This window comes from Pipistrellus hanaki, assembly GCF_964339955.1.
Source record: "Pipistrellus hanaki genome assembly, chromosome: 16".
Taxonomy (NCBI): domain Eukaryota; kingdom Metazoa; phylum Chordata; class Mammalia; order Chiroptera; family Vespertilionidae; genus Pipistrellus; species Pipistrellus hanaki.
Genome location: NC_140518.1, coordinates 13,059,743 through 13,083,446, shown reverse-complemented (window position 1 = coordinate 13,083,446; position 23,704 = coordinate 13,059,743). Strand labels below are relative to the sequence as shown.

General features: G+C 44.5%; 1 protein-coding gene across 6 annotated transcripts in view; it reads right to left on the bottom strand.

The window, feature by feature from the left end:
* The window catches only part of GPATCH8 (G-patch domain containing 8), a 66,051-nt gene extending 59,022 nt beyond the window's left edge, over positions 1 to 7,029 (bottom strand). The window contains exon 1 of one of the 6 annotated variants that reach the window (XM_084863381.1): positions 6,732 to 7,029. Coding sequence is in view for 1 of the 6 variants with exons in the window: in XM_084863380.1 (XP_084719506.1) it covers positions 6,732 to 6,776 (45 nt within the window). In the remaining 5 variants the exon portion in view is untranslated. The remainder of the gene's footprint in view (positions 1 to 6,731) is intronic. The other 5 variants (XM_084863380.1, XM_084863382.1, XM_084863383.1 and 2 more) reach the window with 5 other exon arrangements.
* Between the last annotated feature and the right edge of the window lie 16,675 nt (positions 7,030 to 23,704).

Sequence of the window (23,704 nt, the reverse complement as noted above, 5' to 3'; positions counted from 1 at the left end):
CAGGCAAAATAACTTATCTGGACCTCAACTTCATCTATAAAATAAGAGTTAATTCTATTCCATTTACCTCACTGAGTTACTGGAATTAGATAAGAATGTATGTAAGGGCACTTAGTAAACTGTAAGAGTATAAAACTATACAGTGGAACCTCGTTTCTCAAAACATCTCCCATCTCGAAAAATTTACTTCTCAACCTGACAACCCTTCATGCTGTTACCTGTATGATGAGCCATGCATCTCTCAGGTGACAAAAGAGAGAATGTGCAAATATGAGTCAGTTTACCACTGTTAAAATCTCAGGATATTGTGCTGTGAATATTTTCGTGTTTTATTTTGCTTTTGTTGCTGTTTTTAATTATTGTAACATTTTCATTTTTGTTAAATTTTCATTTGTATTTGTCCTTTTTGTTTTTAAAGTGTTCATTTATAGATTAAACAGTACAATAGACATGTACTGTATATAAGAAAAGTTAAAATAGGGAATCATTTGGGGGTCTGGAATAACTTAATTTACATGATTTCTAACGAGAAAAAATGACTCAGTTTTTGAACAGCCTTCCAGAATGAATTAGGTTTGAGAAATGAGGTTCTACTGCATTACCATTCTAATATCCAGGTTAGATGATTTTACAATATCTTGGTGCCCCAGTTTCTTAATTTCCTTTCCTATAATGAAAAATCCTGTTGTCCATTCTAATGTAGCCATTTCACTCTCATTGTCATTACCAATATTCTCAGCCTTCCCATAACCTCCATTTCAAACATTGTGCTCTCCAACCACACCTTCCGTCTTTCCAGATCGTCTCCTCTAATACCTCCACTCCAATTCTTAAACCCCATCAAAACCTACAATCCTTTCATCCGACTTTTCTTGCCACCCCTACCCCTCAACACCAAAGTCCTCACCTATCTCCCTGCCAAGCTCAAAATCAGACAGTTCATTATTATAATCACTAAGTTGTATACACCCTCATCCCTTGTCCTTACTCTACTGTATCACAGCTATAACTGTATGTATAGCACATCTAACACAATTATACCTGAACTAATATTCCTGAAGAAAAATTGCTTTGAAGTCTATCCCCGTTTAATACCTTAATAGCTAGTACATTCTTGCTTAAAGCATTAAAATAAAACTTACTTTTGTGGCCCTAACTTTCACTTTTGCCCTATGTCCAATGGTTTATTCACTGTCCTAAAGAAACCCAATTTTGCTTGTTCCACTTCTGTACTTTTGCCCTGGCTATTGTCTCCAACTGAATGCCTCCCACTCTTTTCCTTTGCAAGGATACACTCCCATCACATTTCAAACCAGCTTAAATGTTCATTTCTTCATAAAGGCATGCCCAATCACCACTTTAAGGGTTCTCTCCATTCCTTCGAGTTTTACATTACACTATTCATATGATAATCATGTTGGTCTTAATAAACTAAATATTATTATTTTTGTTCTCTCTCCATTTATAACAAAAGCTCCTTAAAAAACATCATTTAGTGAACTTCCCCCAGAGATACTCACACATACTTCTCTTATCTTTTCAAAAGTTATTTTATATTCTAGAAAATAATCTCGAGGTAAATATATCCCTTGGTATCTCCTGTGCAAATGATACCTTAAAGTAGTATTAAACCAACTAAATTTTCAACCATTTTCACTCTTTCTGTTGAGATATCTCATACTACTTATAGCAACAAGGGAAATTACTGATAGCACAGCATATAAAACACAAGCATCAGCCTCAATTTCTTCTTTAGTCAAGACTTATTTGTAGTATCTCAAGCAAAGCTAACACTGATTTTCATTGCTAGTAGTATCTCTTTAGAGTATGAAATTAATTTCTTGGTTTTTGATCAGTACTTCCTACAAAAAGGGTGAAAAAATGCGACTTCTGTTCCCTCATCAACTCTGAAAAAATAATGTTACATGAGATATGAGTACTGGCTTTTCTAACAATCATTATTTAAAATGTCAGCCACAAAACATGATCAATGACTTTTTTCTATTTCAACTTTAAAAACTGTTTTGGCCGAAACCGGTTTGGCTCAGTGGTAGAGCGTCGATCTGCGGACTGAAGGGTCCCGGGTTCGATTCCGGTCAAGGGCATGTACATTGACTGCAGGCACATCCCCGGTGGGGGGTGTGCAGGAGGCAGCTGGTCGATATTTCTCTCTCATCGACATTTCTAGCTCTCTATCCCTCTCTCCTCCTCTCTGTAAAAAATCAATAAAATATATTTAAAAGAAAACAAAAACAAAAACAAAAAAACCTGTTTTGTACTTTACTTCTATAAAGCACAGACATAAATTGAAATCCTTCTTTGAAATCAATGCAATTGCCAAAAGCAAGGATGACAATAAATAATCGATACCTTGTGAGACAAGACAAAATGTACTATTACAAAGATAGCCAAAACCGGTTTGGCTCAGTGGATAGAGCGTCGGCCTGCGGACTGAAAGGTCCTGGGTTCGATTCCGGTCAAGGGTATGTACCTTGGTTGCAGGCACATCCCCAGTGGGGGGTGTGCAAGAGGCAGCTGATCGATGATTCTCTCTCATCGATGTTTCTAACTCTCTATCCCTCTCTCTTCCTCTTTGTAAAAAATCAATAAAATATTTTTTTTTTTTTTAAAAAAAGATAGTTTCTGGTTGCTTGAGTGACACACAATGCAAGATTTATTTTATCTCAGCATTGTCAGTTAAAAAAAAAAAAAAAAAAAAAAAAAGAATTAAAGCAAATTAACAGGAAACTCGTGTTTTGGCCCTAATTGTAATTTCTTCCTATTTATAGCACTTACTAAAACACTATGTGCTATTAATCTATGTACAATGCCAAAGGAATTTTATATACCTTTTCTTCAATACATTCCTAAATTAGGTATAAAATATTAAATGTATTTGTTAAATCCCAAGGAAATTATTTTATATAAGCAAGACAATACAGTATTTTTTCTTTCAGCCTGAGCATATTTAAATTTCTGCATTGACTAATACAATATGCATTAAGCACATCTGATTAGGCTTCCTTAGTTAAACAGACAATTCACTTTTTATAACTGGGAAACCATTACAACATCTTCTGGTATTCACTGCAATAGCAAATCAATGACTTCTTTCAGTATTTGTGGTGGTCATTTGTAATTCCTTTGGTAATTACAATGAGTCAGCTTTCACTTAATTCTAAATGGCAATGTTAATATGAAAAGAGAACTAATGCCAGACATACCAAAAATCAAAAGTATCAAGTTGTTTCAGGGAAGGAATTTTAATAGAATTCATGAACTGGATGTCTACCTCAAGCTGGAATCAATTTTCATTAATAAAATATTAGAAACTTATTAAATCAAAAGAACAAAGATGAAACCTCTACATGGATTTCAAATCCATAATCAAAATCTCATGAACTTTTGCTATTCCTTTTCAGAAAATTGTAATTTTGACCACCTCCAGAAAACTCTTATTTCATTTTATAATGTACCCAAATGGAGAGAAATTATATGGAAATGTATCTCAGCCATGAAGTAGCAGAATCAGGATAATTATATATGTGTTGTTTTTATAAATGTAAGTCACAAGTTTTAGTTCAGGTTATGTAACTTCTAAAGACATAAGAAAATGTGATTTAAAAAAAGTATCTCTGCAGTACTCTAATGAGAATTGTGTGACAAATATAAAATACAAGTAAACATGACAGCCGTTTTTTCTATAACGTTGATGGCATTAGGACAGCCCCTGTAATAATCAGCCTAATAATAGTAAGTTTTTCTGTCTAGCTCTGGTTTCTCATGCCCACCTTGAAAACAAGCATACCAGCACAGGCAGCCCCATAAGCAGTTCTTGTCAACCCCATTCTCCCAACAGCACAACTTCTCTCTCTCTGATGTTATTTCTAGATATGTCCCATGTTTTTAAGTGCCTTCTATCTTTAACATATGTATCCTTTACCCTTCAAATCACCACCAGGGAGCCTTTCCTTATGCTGACCTTATTTGGTCACTACTGATCCCCTGAAAATATAGTAACCAATAATTCTGAATTTGTTTATAATCATGCTGATTCATCATCAGTATTTTGAAATCTGAATGGCCTTTGTTCCAATTCTTTCCACCTACCATGCATGAGAAAGAGAATAGAATTGATTTTGCATCAGTTGTAGTATCTCAAGCAAAGCTAACATTGATTCTCATTGCTAACGGTGTCTCTTTCAGATCATGGGAGACCCAGAAAACAGAGATTAGAGCACTTGCCCATGTGTCATCTCTAGCATGCCTCCTTAATCAGAGTGCCAACTCTATAGTACCACAAAGAAAATATTCTGATACACTTTTGTGACGTAAGTATTGTTAAACTGTAAACACCCTCATTTAATGGTCTCGAGTAAGAATTATCTGAAGGTAACATCCTGATATCATATAGGAAACACAAAGAGGAATCCTATAGCCGAAACAGGTTTGGCTCAGTGGATGGAGCGTCAGCCTGTGGACTGAAGGGTCCCAGGTTCGATTGTGGTCAAGGACATGTACCTTGGTTGTAGGCATATACCCAGTGGGGTTTGTGCGGGAGGCAGCTGATCAATGTTTCTCTCTCTCTCTCTTCCTCTCTGTAAAAAATCAATAAAATATATATTAAAAAAAGAGGAATCCTACAAACTTTCACATAAAATATATGACTTTGCTATTGATCAGTTTTAACTACTTTAAGAGTCTGTCCTGTTTCTGAATGAGATATGACTTTTGCCTACATTTATCAGGTTAAGGCATATTATTTACAGATTGAAATGTTATGCAAACTATAGGAAAATACATACTAAAATTTAGGATATAGATGGTATTCAACACTTTGACTAGTAGGTTCACTAAAGAAAGTTTTGCTTATACAGTGACTTACAACAGTATTGTGTTAAATATACAGCTTAGCATTTAGTGGTTGCACAGCTACTAGTGGTAATGCAGCTCAGTACTAGTGAGGAGATGTTCTTCAGTTTGTATACCTTCAGCAGACTGATGATTTAAAGGAGCTTCTCATTACATCATGTTCTGAATGTATTGTGCATTAAGTCCCTTCTTCCCTTTCTCCCTCCCTCCCTTCCTTCCTGGAGCGGGAGAAAGAGATAGAAACATCAATGATGAGAGAATCATTGATCTGCTGCCTCTGCCCACCCTCTTCTGGGGATTCAGCCCATTACAGGCATGTGCCCTGACCAGGAATCCAACTGTGACTTCCTGGTTCATGGGTCGATGCTCAACCACTGCACAACACCGGCCAGGCTGCACTAGATTTCTACTGAAAGGAGCTATGATAATAGTGAATGGTAAAGAGAAAAATACCTATTATCTTAAAGGTCATAATAAAACTATAAAAATTACCCAAGAACTTTATATAATCTGTATAAGTAATAATAGTGATCAATAGCAGATGTTTTTAACATCTTGCAATTGTCTGAAAGGTTTCATTTCCAATGCCCTACTTACCCACCCCGAGATCCTGTATTGTGCTGCAGCTAGCTGTACAGCAGGCGCATGCTCACAAGGCTTTTCAAAGGCCCCCAGATCCCTTACTGCTGCAAAAACTTCTTAAGCGTTCTATGCACTAAACTGTCCAGTGTTGGGTTAACCTGTTTATTTACCAACCCAATCACCTCAGGGAATCCAAACCCTTCAAACTGCTTTCTGAAGCACTATCTGGAATATTCCCTTATTACTTTTGAGGAAGATCTGCAGCAGGAAAAAAACTTGAGTTCAGAGGTTCATCCCCTGACTCAAATCGCTGTTGCCAGGATATGCGGTAGTAATGCAGTGGTTTCTTTGAGACTCTGAGGATGTATTATATTTTATCCTAGAAATAGCCAATCTCTACTAAATCTCCACTTAAGCCCGGATTTCTGTGGTAACAATGCTCACCAGGAAGGTATTTTAAACAGCCGAAAAATGAGTTCTTCTAATTTGCCTTTATTTATTTCCCCCCCTCAATAATGCTTGCCAGCACAAGGGCATTTTTCTATACGGCATTTGCAAGTGAAACGAAAAATCAAGCTTTGGCACTCGTTATCACACGCTTGGACAGTCCATCATGATGTTGCTTCTTATGAATCTTCTTTCGAGGTAAAATTTGGGGCGAAACTCAGGTCCTATAACTTACTGTTTTTCAGGCTCAATTAACGGCCTAATACTAATAACAAAACATTTAGGCCCGGGAAACCTCAATTTTTGACTAAGAAAGCGTCTAATAACTAAAGCATCCTTTTGCGGGTGAGGAATTGGAAAGACAATGAAAGTAATTTATTCATTAAAGAGAGGAGGGACACCCCCCCCACCGCCCCCCCCCCCCCAAAAAAATAGCCGTGCAAGCACAGCCCGGGGGTTCGGAAGCTCTGGTCTAGTAATACTCTCCCAGCCCCTCCGACCCAACCCTCCATTCCCCGGGGCGCCAGCCCGGCGCCTGCCCAGGCAGGGAAGACCCCGCGAAGCACGGACCCCGCCGGCGGTCAGGCCGGGGCTCCGGAGCCCAAACAGGCCAGAGCCGCAAACACGGCGACCTGAGCTGAAGAGGCAACAGAAGACCGGGTTAGATGCGGCCTCGACTCAAGCTGGGAGGCCCCCCCGGAGGAATCGGAGGCGGAGAGGAGCGAGCCCGAGCCGGAGCAGAACCTGGACGGAGAGGGTGCCAGGAGCAGAGGAGAAGGTTCCCGCTCGGCCGGCGCCTCGCCCGGATCTTCGGCGACACCCGTGTTTACCTGAAAGTCTCGGTCCTCGTTGAAGCGGGAGAAGCGGTCCGCCATTTTGCCGCCTTCACTGCTCTCGGAACGACGCTCTCCGGTTCGCTCCTTCTCTCCCGCGACGCCCGCCCCCTCGCTCCCCTCCCCAGGTCCCCGCCTCCTCCCACGCCCACCCAGCGCGCGCCGCGAGGGAGGGAGGGAGGAAGCGAGAAGGTGGGTCCTAAGCGGAGCCCCCGAGACGCATGCGCCCTTCAGCCCGAGAGGCGGAGCCTTCCCCCTTTCGCGGCCGGCTGGGCGCACCTCCCTGGGTGACCCCAGTACGACGCATGCGCACTCGCGCCGGGGAGGGCAAGTGCTTCCGGAGAGAAAGGTCACAGGGGGCGCGGCGCGCACGCCTCCGGATGTTTTCCACCTGCTGATTTTCCTGTGTGTATCTTTCATTAACCTCCTGTTTGCAGAAGCCCCGCCTTTGCTTTCTTCGTCAAATAGTGGCATCATAGAGTGGCTGAAAGCGCGGATTTTGGAGCCAGACTTCCTAGTTTCAAATCCCAGTTCTCCCTGAGGATTAAACTGTGAACGAAACAGGAAGGATAACATCTTTCATAGGGCTTCACATTCCAGTGAGGAATAGCAGATAAATAATAAAATAATTACATAATTTCGGGTATTAGCGAGTGCTACATGAAGTAAGACTAGGTACAGTGAGGATAGGGACGACCTCTGAAACGACCTTTTCCCCTGAGTTCACGTCTTAGGGCAGAGGAAACCAAAGACCCAATGACAGCTAAGAACTTGGCATTTTTCAAGTGATCGTTTGGGAGGAGTTACTTCTGGAATGACTGAAGTTGATCCAAATGAACTAAAGCTGTCTGGGCTTCAGTTTTCTTTTTATGAAGTAAGGAAATTGGATTTGGTACTCTCTACTGCCCACGCCCAGCACTAATTTTGTATGGGTTATGAATCAATTTTTCCTATTTTATGACCTTCCTGAGAATCCCACCCAGCCTTCTTGCTCTCTTAGCCAAAATATATAAAACACAGGATGGGTAGCAGGACTTCCCTACTTTTGAAAATAGTAGTTGAGAGAAATCACACAATGGAAAAATGGCCCTTACCTACCCTGAGAGAGTCGAATGAAATGTAATTTTTTGGAGGAAGGGTGTGTATCTTTTGTTACCCGCCGCCTCATCTTACCCCAGTCCAAACAGAATACAGTTCTACGTAGTGAAAAGAGCTCCTTACTAAGAAGAGGCACAACACACAATTTATATATTGTAAAGAGACTTGAGGATAAATGAGGCAGATTGATGTGGCAAAACAAAATTACCCATTTCCCTCTACCAACCCACTAAAATGACAGTAAAAAGATGAAAAGAGTATAAATTCACAAAGACAGAGACCTGAAGAAGGGACAATAGCAGACAAGAGATGTCAACATTTTGGAAGCTGAAAAGCATAGGTAAATGGAAATGGCTTTAACAGAATACATAAAATGAAGTTCCTGAGTGGGGAAACCAGGAAACAAGTTGATTAATGCTGTGGTATACTAGAAATGCTCAAGAATTGGAATCACCAGGTACCTTGAGGGTGTAGATGGGGCTGAAAACAGGATTAGTTACAAGGCAGTTTGGAGAGCAGTTAGAATCTAAATCCCTCGCCCAGCAGACTGGAGGGTTCTCTGCTGGGAAAAGCTAAACCTTTAACATATTTGGCACAGTAAAGGAAGGAGATACCATGCTGAAATGGGAAGATTCGGTAACAGCCCACATTATGGTCAGAGAGTGGTGTTTCTTCCAACAAGAGGCCACAGGATCCCTCTCTAGGAACTTGGCTTACAAAGAAAAAACGTAACAGAAAAATGGAGTGAAAGGTAAGGTCTCCCCAACATAAAAGTCATGTTCCTGCCCTAATAGTCCACAGAAGAGTCCATCATTCAAGAAGCCCCATTTACACAGAGCTCCCACTCAGTTGTTTGTTATGTAAGAATGGATAGCCAAGCCCTGGCTGTTTTTCTCAGTGGATAGAGCATCGGCCTGTGGACTGATGGGTCCCAGGTTCAGTTCTGGACAAGGTCACATGCCTGGGGTTGCTGGCTTGATCCCCAGTAGGGGGCGTGCAGGAGGCAGTTGATCAATGATTTTCATCATTGATTTTTCTATCTCTCCCTTTCCCTTTCTCTCTGAAATCAATAAAAATATATTAAACAAATAAAAAAATAAAAAGAATGGATAGCCAAGGATTATCAGACATTTAAAGGAAACCTGTAATGAGAAAGATAAAGACACCCACACCCCAAAACCAAACAGGAAAAGGAATTCAGAGGAGTCAGAGATAATGGAAGCATACAAAGAAACCATTAAAAAAATTATAATCAGCCCTGAAAATGTGGCCCAGTCGGTTGCATATCCTCCCGTGTACTTCAGTCTCACTCCCAGCCAGGGCACATGCCAATGACTGGGTTGTGGGCTCGATACCCAGGAGTGGGCATACAGGAGATAGCTGATAGATGTTTTGCTCTCACGTGAATGTTTTTTTTCTCTCTTCTTCCTCTCTAAATAAATAAATAAACAAATAAATAAAATGAAAGATCTTTTAAAAAGAATCAGTATTCTCAAAACCATAAGAGCACATCAGGGGAACAAGGGATGCAAAAAATAGAATAACTTTTGGGCCCTGGCTGGTGTGGCTCAGTTGGTTGGAGCATCATCCACTGCACCAAAAGATGGCGGGTTTTATTCCTGGTCAGGGCACATACCCAGGTTGAGGATTCAATCCCTGGTGAGGGTGCATGCAGGAGGCAACTGATCAATCTTTCTCACATCAATGTTTCTCTTTCTCTCCTCTCCCTTCCCCTTTCTCCTCCAAATCAATAAAAACATCCTCAGGTGAGGATTAAAAGGAGGGATAGAGCAAAAGAGAAAAAAAAACTCGTGAACACAGACAACAGTGGGTTGATTGCCCAGAAATGAGTGGTGGGGAGTAGAGGAGGTTATGGAGGGGCAAATGGTGATGGATGGATGGAGACTTGGCTTGGGGTGGTGAACACACAATACAGTGTACAGGTTGTGTGTTGTAGAATTGTGCACCTGAAACCTGTATAATTTTGTTAACCAGTGTCACCCCAATAGACTCAATAAGAAGGAAAAAAGTAGATGATGAGGGTGGCCATTGCTGGAGCTCTGCTGCGGAGAGGACGCTGAAGAAGCGCAGAGTCGCGCAGGGCTGCGGAGAGGTGCCCGAGCCGATGATGCGGGGTCCATGGCCAGGACCACCGGCTAGCTGTTTCTCACATCCTTGACCAGGAAGAAACGGTAGACATCACCCATTGCAAATGAGGAAACGGAGGCCGAGAGACCAGATGCTTGTTCCAGGCACCAGATGCACACAGCAGGGATGGGACCTCACACAGCAAACAGGCTGCACGTGTCAGCTGGTTCTGACTTAGTTTTCCCTACAGGAGACCCCACAATGCCCTGTATGCACTGAGATCTGAAACCTTCTGGCACACTCGGGGAATACAGGAAAAACAGGGCTCCAGGTAGAGACGAGGGTGCATATGTCAGGGCTCCAGGCCATTCCGACCCTCAGCTCTGCCCCTGGACACCTACCCTGGAAACAAACCCTCAGACATCAGGACCCTGACCCCCAGGTTTCATCCCCAGCTGCAGACAGACACCGTTCAGTGTAGCTTTGCATTTAGGATGACACACACGACTCAAATGAGGCTCCCCAGAAGCAAAGGCCCCCATCAATGAGCCTCTTGAGGAGGCTTCTGAAACAATTGTGCCTCAGATTATCTGAGGGAGTGCCGCCAAGCTCCAGGGATAGTGGAGATGGCTCACTGGGCCCCATTCAGTTCAGCAGGACCGGACCCACTTAGAGACCATCACCCGCGGGGGGAAGGACAGGCGTGAGCACAATGCTGTGGTGGACCTGCCAGCTCCAGTGCTACCTGCCCAGCTCACAGCTGTGATCATTTACGTCCCAAGGCAAGGGGACATCCATCTGCCTGGTTTTATCAGGCACTTCCCCTCCCGAGAGACATCTCAGGTACAAATTCCTGCACATAAATCCCCTGCAAATATCATGTGACTATGAGTGCGGGTATTTAACATAACTGCTGGCAATAGAAAGTCAACTAGAGATGGAAACAGGTGAGAATCATGACCCCCTGGGGCAGAGGCACCAGCTGTAAGAACCCAGGGGCCCTGGCTGCAAACATTCCATGGGAGCTTTGCCAGCCTGGGAATGGGGCCTCCTCAGGGTCAGAGTCTCCAGTCCCCCTGGGCACCAGCCACTCTGAGGTAGAAGGCAGGACACTGCAGACAGGACACCAGCCTGGGTTCATACCTGGCCCAGGACTCTCTTGAGGCATTTGAGCCTTCACCACCAGCTGTCTCCACGGCCACCGCCCAGCTGGCTCCTAGGTGGCCTCTGCTCTCTCCCTGCACTTGGCTCTGCTGGCAGATTCAGTGCAGAGTCCACCCTTCCTTCGCTCTGGGGCTGAAGGGCAGGCCTGCAGCTCCTCTGCTCCCTAACCCCCTCCTAAACTTTTGTATAGAAAACTGTGTATAAAAGTTATCTGTTCTATTTAATTCTTATGCTTTTGGGCTTGTAAGGGGCTTCTGGTCCTTCAACAATAAAAAAAAATTTTGAAGATAAAAAAAAGAAGGAAAAAAATAAGTTATGGAATTTCAAATTTCCCAAGCAGAAATAAAAAATTCAATAGAAGAATAGAAATAAAGTTGGGGAGCCAAAACCGGTTTGGCTCAGTGGATAGAGCCTCAGCCTGTGGACTGAAGGGTCCCAGGTTCGATTCCGGTCAAGGGCATGTACCTGGGTTGTGGGCACAAACCCAGTAAGAGGTGTGCGGGAGGCAGCTGATTGGTATTTCTCTCTCATCGATGTTTCCAACTCTCTATCCATCTCCCTTCCTCTCTGTAAAAAATCAATAAAATATACTTAAAATATATATATAAAGAAATAAAGTTGTGGAAATCTCCCAGAAAACAGTAAAAAGGTGGACCAAGTCATCGTTATTTCTCTTTATTGCAATAGCTACTAAGTGCTCTGCTTCCACCCTGACCTCCTACACTTAACAAAGGAGCTATAGTGATCTTGTAAAAAGGTCAGTCAGATCACATCAGTCCAAACCTCCAGTAGCTTTCCCTATCATTCACAGAGTAAAGTCCACCTACCACCACCTCACCTTTCAGACCTCATTTTCCTCTCTGCATTCTGCTTCCCACCTCTCTGGACTCACTGGCTTTACCTTCATCCCATGGGACTGTTCCTGCATCAACCTGCTCCACTTACTGGTTTATGTATATGCTGTTCTTTCTGCCTATCATTCCCTAATTTTATTTTTTAATATGTTCTTATTGATTTTAGAGGGAGAGGAAGAGGGATAGAGAGATAGAGAAATAAAGATAGATAGATAGATAGATATAGAGAGAGAAAGGAAGGGGGAGAGACAGAGAGAGGACTAGAGATAGAAACATCAGTCAGTTGCCTCCTGCACGCTCCCTAGTGGGCATCCAGCCCACAACCTAGGTATGTGCCACCATGACCTGGAATCGAACCAGTGACATCTTGGTTCATGGGTTGGCATTCAACCACTGAGCCATACCAGGTGGGCTTTCCCTAATTTTATTTTTCTCCATAATACTTATCGCTTTCTAAAATGTAATTTAGACTCCATGAGAGCAGGGGCTTTTCTCAGTTTTGTTCCCTTTTATATCCCCAGCACTTAGAATAATGAACAGCACATAGTGGTCACTAAATAAGGATAAGAGGGGAAATGGGAAATAACAGGTAAGAAAATGTGGAGGATTGATTCAATATCTGAATAATAGAATTTCCAGAATGAACAGGGGAAATGGAAGGAAGAGAATATTGAAGAAATAACATATAGGGGGTGGAAGTGGCAGGGAGGTTAATCGGGGGGAAAGGAGACATATGTAATACTTTAAACAATTAAAAATATATATAAATATATATGCTAAGTGTCCAACCGTCTAACCCATTGCTATGACATGCACTGACCACCAAGGGGAAGACACTCAATGCAGGAGCTGCTGAGATGCAGTGACTTGGCAGCGGCAGTTCTCAGGTGATGCATCCTGAAACCAAAGGGGAAGGAGCCCCATTTCTTGCAGGGTCATGCGATTCCACCTTCAGCCATGGGTTATGTTGTTGCTGGAGTACTGTTGGCCCTGAATCTGGTTTACTGCACAGTTGTGTTTGCGTTCCACACCCTGTACAACAGCAACTTTGCAGAGTGCACTCTCAAACTCCAGGACCCCTTGGGGGATGTAGGAGAGCCAATTTTGGCCCAATCCAAGCCAGGCCAAGGGACCCCATCTGCTGAAGTACCCCACTCACTCTGCAGGTGCCTTTTGAGCCATTGTGCCACCCCAGGTGTGGTCAGCAGGGGAGGGACTGGCAGATGTTGGCTTTAGGGTGTGTCCGGTCTATCTCGCTCAGTCCCATCCTGCTGGCCACCTTCTAATTAATTTCCTTTCAATGTGCAGGAATCTATGCACCAGGTTACTAGTATATATGTGTTCTTTCTTAAATAGCATATAAACACTTTCTAGTACTAAGGGCCTGAGTTTCCAAATTGAGAAGGTCCAACACAACGAATTAAAAATAACTTTCTGCTAGGTACAGTGTTGTGAAATTTCAGGACACGTGGATCAAAGAGAAGCCCCTGAAGGTTTCCACACAGGAAAAGTAGGTCACAAATAAAGGACTGGGATTTGAAATGATGTCTCTAAAACATCAGAGGGAAGGAGAGTAAGGAGTAATGCCCTAAAAATTTTAAGAGGGGATGGTTTCCAACCTAGAAACTACAGTATATCCAGTCAACTATTCATAAACTTGAAAGAGAAAAACGATATTTTTGACCTGCAAGCACTCAAAAGGAACATTTCCCACCTATTCATTCTTTGGAAGCCACTAGAGAATGTTCTACAGCAAAACAAAGGAGTAAGATAAGAAAAGGGGAGACTTGAGATCCAGAAAGCAGAGATAGAACCTGACAGAAAGGCAAAGAGAATTCCCAGGGTGACAATGTAGAGACCTGCAGGATAACAACTGTACAGTAGGCCTAAAAAATTTTTTAAAAAATCCAGTCCGGATGAGAATAGGAGGACATGGGAGGACAGAGGCCCCAGGAAGAGTGTTAACAAGACAAAAAGAAATCTGATGTAATATCTAGTTTGAAAGAGAGATTTATACCTCTCTAGAATGTGTGTGTCAGGGGAGAGAGAGAGGAATCAGTGATAAGAATATAGAAAACTTACTTGCTCAGCTGGTGGCTCCAGTGGTTGAGTGTGGATCTGAGAACCAGGAGGTCACAGTTCTATTCCTGGTCAGGGTACATGCCCCGGTTTCAGGCTCGATCCCCAGTGTGGGGCATGGAGGAGGCAGCAGATCAGTGATTCTCTCTCATCACTGATGTTTCTAACGCTCTCTCCCTCTTCCTTCCTCTCTGAAATAAATTTAAAAATATTAAAAAGAAAAAAAAAAAAGAAAAAAGAAAAAAGAATATACAGCCGGAACCGGTTTGGCTCAGTGGATAGAGCGTCGGCCTGCGGACTGAAAGGTCCCGGGTTCGATTCTGGTCAAGGGCATGTACCTTGGTTGCCGGCACATTCCCAGTAGGGTGTGTGCAAGAGGCAGCTGATTGATGTTTCTCTGTCATCGGTGTTTCTAACTCTCTATCCCTCTCTCTTCCTCTTTGTAAAAAATCAATAAAATATATTTTTAAAAAAAGAAAAGAAATGAGGAACCTTTGTAATAATATGAACAATAAAGATTGATTAAAAATAAATAAATAAATCTTTAAAAAAAAAAAAAAAGAAAGAAAGAATATACAAAACTAAGCAAATGGGGGCGATGGGACGGGGGAGGCGGTTGAAAGTGGTTGGTTCCAAATAACAAGAATCAGTGGTAAGAAGAACAAAGGAAAGAATTTAGAATTGCCATTTTTCTTCCAGACATCCCCACCCCTCACCCAAAGTCAGACTCTTGGCAGCCAAATGGCAAGAGTAGGACTGACTCTATGAACCTCCAGCCCACAAAAGTATAGGATCAATAAGTGTGGATAGAGGGCTGTGCCAGAGATGAAAACTATCTTTTTCCTCTACCCTTTTAAATTCTTGACTGGGACCCCTGTAACAAAAGACAGATGAACAAGAGAAAAGCACACACATTTACATAGTATAAGTTTTAAGGGGTATGGGAGCTTCATAAGGAAATGAGAACCTAAAGGCATGGTTAAACCTGAGTGGTTTTAAGCGAGGTTGGATTAAGAATGGAAAGTTGTGACAGGACAAAGAGTATGAGGTAAGTATAGTACACTGGGAGAAAGTTAGCAAGCAAGATCTGTTCATTCAGATTCCTCTCTGTGCCCCTTGGTTTTCAGAAATAAGGGTGCTCCTCTCTTCCTGGCATAGAGAAGGCACCTCTCACATGAAAGTTTTATGACCTGAAGGTCAGAAAGTCCTGCACATGCCATTTCTTAAATTCCTTCAGCTTGAAATATGCAATATGTCACACTGCCATATTTGGAGATAACATGGTCTGAACCCTTCAGCTGCACATCTTGGAAGGCACAAAGGTTAGCTTTAAAACAACAACAACAAACACACATATGGGGGGGGGGGTAACTTGCTTATCTGTGAAATCAGACGTTTGTTCTTTCTCATTAGGGAAAGAGGCAGGGCTGTCTCTGTTCGGGCCCGTGGAACTAGCTCTGTCTCCTGGGGAGTCCGGATATAATGCAAATGAGAACAGGCCCCTACTGACCACATGCCCCATGTGGGGCTGTCCCTGGGCTCCTACTATGTTCCCCTCCCCGTGCTCCCTCCGGGAAAAGTAAGAACACCTCATATGTTCATCTCGAACTTTCTCTGGTAATCCCAACAATACTGTGAAATAGCCGTCACTGTTATCACAACCGTTTTGTGGAAAAGGACAGGGAGTGTCAGGCTGGTAGAGTCACTTGGCCAAGGTCACACAGATAGTATGTGAAGAGCTGGAACCAGAACCTGTATCCCTCCCATTCATCACTGCCTCTCTTAAACTAGTAATAATGACATTTCGTAAACATTTTAGTATTTACATGCAGTTTGTGGGTGTCGTTTTATTTAATCTGGAAATAATCCAAATAGCTGGTAGCATAATTACCCTCCTGGAGCAGATGTAGCAGCAAGGCTCAGAGAGGTCTCATAAATTGTTTACGGTCACACAGTTAATCAGATTCTAACGTGGCCTGTCCATCCCTGCTCACCTGGAGGAGAGACAGGAACTTAAGTGTGTGAATTGGGATCGAATTAAGGCAGTGGGAATAAAGGAGCCTATGGTATTTAGAATGCCCAACGGCATTAAAATACAATTCAGAGGGGAAAACCTGCTGGCCATGTGGTAGGTGTCCAATACGCTAGCCCAGCTTCCTGGAGTGCATTCTTCAGCATATTCGTTCCTTTATTCATAAAATATTTATTATGTGCCCAGCTGAAACAGCCCTGCTCTGAATGCTGGAGATGCTGAAGTGAGCATGACAGGAAGGGTCCTTCATGGAGAGGGTTGAGGGAGGACAGACAATACACAAGTGAGTGAGATTATTTCAGACACAGCCAGGTACTGGGGAGATGATGTGATAGAGTGATGCAATAGAGAGGAACTGGGTGAGGCTACTTTAAATTCAGCAACAATCATGTGACACCTCTAAAAGAGGTGACATTTGAGCTGAGAACAGGGTATTGTAAACTGGGCCAGACAGTTCCAGGCAGAGGCACAGGCCTACTGAACAGGGCTCTGAACTCAGAATTCTACGCTTGTTTTGTTGTTGTTGTTGTTAATCCTCACCAAAGGATATTTTTTTCCATGGATTTTTTTTTTAGAGAGAATGGGAGGGAGGGAGAGAGACACACAGAGAGAAACATCAATGTGAGAGAGACACATCCACTGATTGTGTCTCATACACTCCCGACCAGAACCAAACCTGCAACTCTTCAGTATGCAGGCCTATGCACTAACCATTGAGACAACCTGGCTAAGGCTATGCTTGTGTTAATGCTCACTTTCTTCTTTGTCATACTTTTTTTGGCACTCATTATCATATGTAAAGTTTAAGATCATGGTAACCAATTCAAAAAACAAGAACAACAACCTTTTTTTTTTTTTTGAGCTGAGAATGATTAGGAGAGTGGAATGAAAGGGAGAGCGTTTCAACAGGTGGTACAGAAAGGGCAAAGAGTAAGCAGGCAAGAAAGCTAAGGTGACCAGACGTCCCGCAAAGCAGTGCTGGACCTGGAACTGGAATTTGTTGGGGATTGCCTCACACTATGCCCAGAGGAAGAGGGACAGGGAGAGGGTTGGAGGGGAGGTTGTTTACCGCACTCTATTTCGGGCACTGGGGACTAAAAGGAGGTCCAATCTGAGGCAACCACATTCCTTTGTGCCTTGTTAGGTCCTGTCCCAACCCGGAAGTGCGCGCACAGCTCCAAGGGCTGCAATGGGAATGTGTGTGCTGCCACCTACCGTCGTACCTAGGCAATGCAAAGGCCATGGGGACTCCTCACCTGCCCCCAGGATAATATCTCAGAAATGGGGTTTCCAGACTGGAAGCTCCCTCTCCCAACAGCTTCCAGCTCTAGGAAAGAGGTCCTTTGGGGCTGGTAGGGGTTTGATGCTGCAGTGGCAAAGGGAACTCGCAACTCTAGAGTGAGTTGCTGGCTTGGTGATGCCAGCAGCGATGTCAGGTGTTTATGCGGCAACTTGGCTCGTCTGTAGTACCCAATTATTTAATCACACCCTTACTTAGGTGTTGCTGTGGAGATATTTTATAGATGTGGTTAATATCTACAATCAGCCGAGACCGGTTTGGCTCAGACAGGGGTCCTCAAACTTTTTAAAGTGGGGGCCAGATCACGGTCCCTCAGAGAGCTGGAGGGCCGGACTATATGAACTACTAATTCCTACTGTAACACCTCGGCTGCGCTCACTGCCAAAAAACCTGGTGGGCCGGATCAGACTCCTCTGCGGGCCGCATGTGGCCCGCGGGCCGTAGTTTGAAGACCCCTAGAGCGTCAGTCTGCGGACTGAACGGTCCCGGGTTCGATTCCGGTCAAGGGCACATCCTCAGTAGGGGGTGTGCAAGAGGCAGCTGGTGGATGATGCTCTCTCATCGATGCTTCAAACTCTTTATCCCTCTCTCTTCCTCTCTGTAAAAAATCAATAAAATATATTTAAAATAAATAAATAAATAAAATCACTTATTTGTTAAAAAAAATATCTACAATCAGTTTATATCTACAATCAGTTAAGCAAAGGAGATTATTCTTGGTAATGTGGGTGGACTTCATACTTGCCAGCCAAAGCCAATTCCTTGGAATAAAAATACCTTTTTACACACACACACACACACACACACACACACACACACCTGGTGCTTATTCTCCAGGTAGAAAGGAACTGCCTTCAGCTGACAGCCAGCAAGAAGCCAGGGTCCTCAGTCCTATGCCCTGGAGGAAAAATGACTGCCAATAATCTGATTAAATGTGGAAACATTTCTTCTTTAGTCAAACCTTAGATAAGAACACCTACATTGCATCTGTGAGACTTGAGCAGAGGACCCGCTAAGCCATGCCTGCACTTTCTTTTTCTTTCCCAGTTTTATTGAGAAATAATTGACATACATAAATGCATAAATTTAAGCCATACACCATGATGGTTTCGTTTACATATATTGTGAAATGATTACCACAAGAGTTTCAGCTATCATCCATCTTCTCATACAGATACAATATGAAAAATAAAAGAAAAAAATTCTCCTTGTGATGAGAATGTCTGGACTTCTAAACCATAGAAACTTTGAGCTAATAGCCTCAGCTGGTTTGGCTCAGTGGATAGAGCGTCAGCCTACACTCACAGACTGACCCTTCAGGGTCCTGGGTTTAATTCCAGTCAAGGGTACATGCCCAGGAGGTGGGCTCAATCCCCAGTAGGGGGCGTGCAGGAGGTAGCCGATCAATGATTCTCTCTCATCATTGATGTTTCCATCTCTCTCCCTCTCCCTTCCTCTTTGAAATCTATTGGGGGGGGGGAGGGGGGGGAAAGAAAGGAACTATGAGATAATAAATGAGTATTGCTGTAAGCCTTTGAATCTGTGGTCGCTTGTTATGTAGCTATAGAAATTGAATACACCTGCCCATCAGGTGTAAGAAATAATCATCTCATAGGGCCATTATGGAGCCTCAGTGGGATCACCCAAACAGCATGCTTAGCACAGTGCCTGGCATGTATTTAGTGCACACAAAATCAACAAATGTTAACCCTGATTAAAAAAAAAACCAAAACACTCTTGAGCAGTGTTCAGAGAATCAGAATCAGAACTAGAAAGGTCTAGATTCATGGAGCACCTAGGACTGTGTTTGGCAAACTGCGGCCCGAGAGCCACATGTGGCTCTTTGGCCCCTTGAGTGTGGCTCTTCCACAAAATACCACGGCCTGGGCGAGTCTATTTTGAAGAAGTGGCGTTAGAAGAAGTTTAAGTTTAAAAAATTTGGTTCTCCAAAGAAATTTTAATCATTGTACTGATGATACTTGGCTCTGTTGATTAATGAGTTTGCCGACCACTGACCTAGACGCACCATCTCTCACGTAAGGGAGGAAGTGGTCTTGATGATCTCAGAGAAGCAGTAGGTGGCGTGGCGTTTCAGTGCACACACTCCGGAGCCGGAGTGTGCAGTCTGGCTTGGCCATCTGTCAGCTGTGTCACAGGAAGCAAGTGATGTAAGCCTCTCTGTGCCTTAGTACATCATCTATAAAACAATAAAAGCATAGTACCTGGCACATAGTAGGGCTATATAAGCATTTGCTACTATTATTGTTGTTGTTATTATTATCACCGTTATTATTATTATTTGCCTCTAACTCATAGCACTATAAACTCCAAAGGATTACGAGGTAAAATGAATATAGTACACATTTATCTTCCACAACTGAGCAAATAATGATGATCCAATAGGCAATTACCGTCAGGGACTGCTCATTTTGCATAAATTTCCCAAATTTTTATTAATTTGATTGTGTGAACTTCTCGGGACTGTCTGGTGATGAGGAAGGTCTGTATCTGACACAGATTTTTTTTCCCTGTACAGAATTTTGTCACCCCCTCCCCTAAACTACAGCACCGCTCATTTTTGCTGCCGCCCCAGGTCTCCAAATCCAGCAGAGGGCGCTGTTGCCTCAAAAATGCAGCCCTCAGTCCCTTCCCTCGAGGAGATCTCTTCTAAGGGAGGGAGGAGAGGGGCAGGGGTGTGGGCCTGACTCCAATCAAACTATAGTTTGTCTCCACTAGTTCCTCTCTCCACGCACTCTGCAAACTCCCATCACCGCTGCCGGCTGGTTTTTCCAAACCTCACCCTGTTCTGTGGGGCCTTTTGTGAAGGCTCCAGGGCTCCAGACCTCCCTACTTGGAACCCCAGAAGCTTCATTTCAGCAATGAATCATCCCAGCCTTATGTTGCTCTGTTACTGTTTCCAAATTCCATGGCAGCACATCTGTAAACCTGGCCCTCTACGGAGCTTTTTGCCAGCCACCCACAGCCTTTCCTTCTCAGTCCTGTTCCAACTTCTCCAGACGAATCTCACTCCACCCAGCTCACTTTGCCGCAATCTGTTGCAGAGCAAAGGACTAATTGTTTCATTTAGTCTTTCAGTTAATTGTTTGGGGCTGATGTCAGCAGCATACAGAGAGGAAGACAACGCAACCTTTATTAAGTAAGAACACCTCATATTCTCTTTATTAAGTGCCTAGTATGTGCCAGCTGTTGTTTTATGCACATACCCTTCACAACAACTCTGTGGGGCTTGTTAAGACCTATTTTATAGACGAGGCAGTTAAGGCACAGAGTGGTTAAGGGATCCATCTAAGGTCACACAGTGGTTGGACTAGTACTCAAGCTCAAACTATCTTGTTCCAATAACTGGGCTTTTTATTTTTATTTTTTAAAATTATACTTTATTGATTTTTTTTCTGAGAGTAGGGAGAGGGATAGAGAGTTGGAAACATTGATCAGCTGCCTCCTGCACACCTCCTACTGGGGATGTGCCGGCAACCAAGGTACATGCCCTTGACTGGAATCGAACCTGGGACCCTTGAGTCCTCAGGTCGATGCTCTATCCACTGAGCCAAATCGATTAAGGCACAACTGGGCTTTTTAAACAGATGCTACCTGGACTTTTAGTGTAAACCTGGGCCTCCATTCCTGATCTCAATATAGTGTTGTCCCATATGGTAACTACTAGTCACGTGACTAGTTGAGCACAGGACTAAGCCGAACTGAGTTGTGCTTGTAAGAGTAAAATACACACTAAATTCCAAAGACTTAATTTGAATATAAGATTTTGGCTACATTGGTTTAATAGCATTATTAGAATTACTTTTACCTGCTTCTTTTTCACTTTCTAAAATGTGGCTACTAGAATGTTTTAAATGGCATAAAGTGGCTCACCTTCTGTTTCTGTGGGGTGGAGTTCTAGGAGCCCTCAGCGCAGTGGAAAGACAGGATCTCAAATAATTCTAAAGCAAGGGAGCGTGTGGTTTGTGCCCTGAGACGTGAGGACAAAGCAGCATAGGAAACCAGGGAAGTTTCACCATGGAGGCAGCTTTCAAGGGTCTGTAGGATTTGGCCCTGGAGAGAAAAGCTATGGGGACAGCAGAGGCCAAAGCTGCAAAGAAGAGGGACCCCCAAGTCAACCAGGAAGGATGGGGCATCTAGTGCTCCCAGGGTAAGTAGAGGAAGCCAAGGGGGCAGGCCTCTGATGTGGGGGGGCTTTGACTGTGGGGTCAAAGGCTCTTGGCAGGATGGAATTCAGACACCCAAGATTGGGAAGGGCCTGGAGGGACAGGGGAAATTGCCAGCAAGAGGCTCTAGCAGGGATGGGAGCGGAGTGGGGCAGTGAGTGGCAGGCCCTGCTTCCTTCTTCCTCCACCCAATTTCTTTCCCCTTCCAGGTCCCCCTCCTCGCTGCACCAGGAGGGGAGTGCAGCGAACAAGCTACTCAGAGGCGGCTGGCTGTGGGAGGATGGCTCTTGAGGAGCATTTCCTGCCTTTGGCTCACAACTGCTTCCTGCTCGGAGCTCCAGCACTTGACCCCCATTAAATTCTTTCCTCCCAGGGGAGGTAGGTGCCCCGGGGGCCTCACAAGCTTTGCAGGTCTAGAGACCCAAGCACATCAGCAGCTGAAGAAGACAGAATCCCAGGTGTCCGGACACCTAGCCTCCCCAGCCCTTCTGAGGACCCGGAACCCAGGCGGGACAGGGAACTCCTCTGGGACAGATTGTGGAGGAGTCCAACCCCGGCTCTCCCCTGGGGCAAGGACCTCACTTTCCTTTGGCCTGTTGACGCTCTGAGTGGGAACTCACAACCCTTCTTCATTTGGGGGCACTTTTTCTTTCCAGAGATTGGGGGGTTTCTGAAGGAAAAGGGGAGCTCGGTGATTCCTTCCCTAGAAACACCTGGGGCTTCCATCTAACCTCAGTTTCCTCCCTGGCTGTGAGGTGAGGGTCTAAGGATGGGAGTTTTGAGAGCCCACTGAAGCTTAAACTGTGCCCCCCTCCACAGTCACCTGGGTGGTGTGATATCAATACTGAACATGACCCCCCAAAACAACCCAGCTCATCTCAACTCAACCACGAACCTCCTGCTCTGCCTCTAAGTCCCCTTGTCCTCTTCCTCTCATAAATCCTGAAGACCCTTAGGAGATGCCCCTGCCCCCCCATTCCAACCAGGAATCCCCAACTCTTCCCAAAAGAGCCCTGCAGGGAAGGGGGTGCTAAGGTGATTCCAGGGGAGTCTTAGTCCTTTAACTTCACCTTGTTCCTTGATCACCAGCTGAACCACATGTTGGACATCTCATCTCACCCCCACATACCCTTTAAAGTTGGGACAGAACCCCCTTAGAACATGGGCTCTTCTCAGCCAGGGATGCTCACGCTCCTCCATGGGGAAAGGAAGTCCAGGGGGTGTTGGGAAGTGTGCTCACCTAGCAGGATCTCCCCACGCCACCTGAGAGCCCCCTCTGTACCTAGGACTCCCCCTGGTGGTGACAGAAAAAGCCCACCAGAGACTTTGGAAACTACTAAGGGGGGTGGTGGGCCTTGGTTGGGGGGAGGGGCTCCATGGGGGGAAAGGGAGACATATAAACACTTTAAACAATAAAAAACGGGGAATAAAGTGTTTGGAGACCTCTCCCCTCACTTGTACCCCACCCCTTCCCTATGGAGAACAGACACCAAGGAGTGGATTTGTGGGAGCCTAAAAAGGGCCCTGGGGTTCTATCTCTACTTTCTCATTTTCCAAGCTGCCTGGCTGCCGTTGAATCAAGGCTCCAGGCCCCCAGCCCTACTCTAAGGCCCCCTGAATAAAGGGGGAGCCCAAATTGCAGTATCGAGGGTCAGGCCAGCCAGGGCAGAAGAAAAAGAGGTGAGTCCTGACTTCATCTGAGACAGAGTCTCCTCCCCTCCGTCACCCCCCATGCCCTATACCACCAGCTCACCCTCTTGTCTGTCCTCAGCTCTCTGAAAACTTCTCTTCCTTCCATCTGTCGCCTCCACTAGGCCTGGTTTGGAGAGGGGGTGGCAAGTGGGACGAGCAGAGGGAAAGGGCGATGTGGGTTGAAGAGGGGCAGCGCAGCCTCACCCCACCCCCACCGCTGGTTTGGCCTCTCTGGGTGCTTCAGTCTTTGGGCAACTCCAAGGAAGCCAACACACCAGTCCAGGAGCGGGGGGTGGGGCAGTGAGAAGGGGCTGAAGGGAGGGGGGGAGAGGAGGAGGATAAGGAACTGAGGCCCAGAGGCCAGGTTTGGGAGGTGAGGGCATTTGTCCCCTCAGCCCCGTGGGTTGCAAAGAATTGCTAATTGCAACTAAATGAGGCCTCGGCGTGGGGGAAGGGGCAGTCTCTCGGCTGTCAGGGGC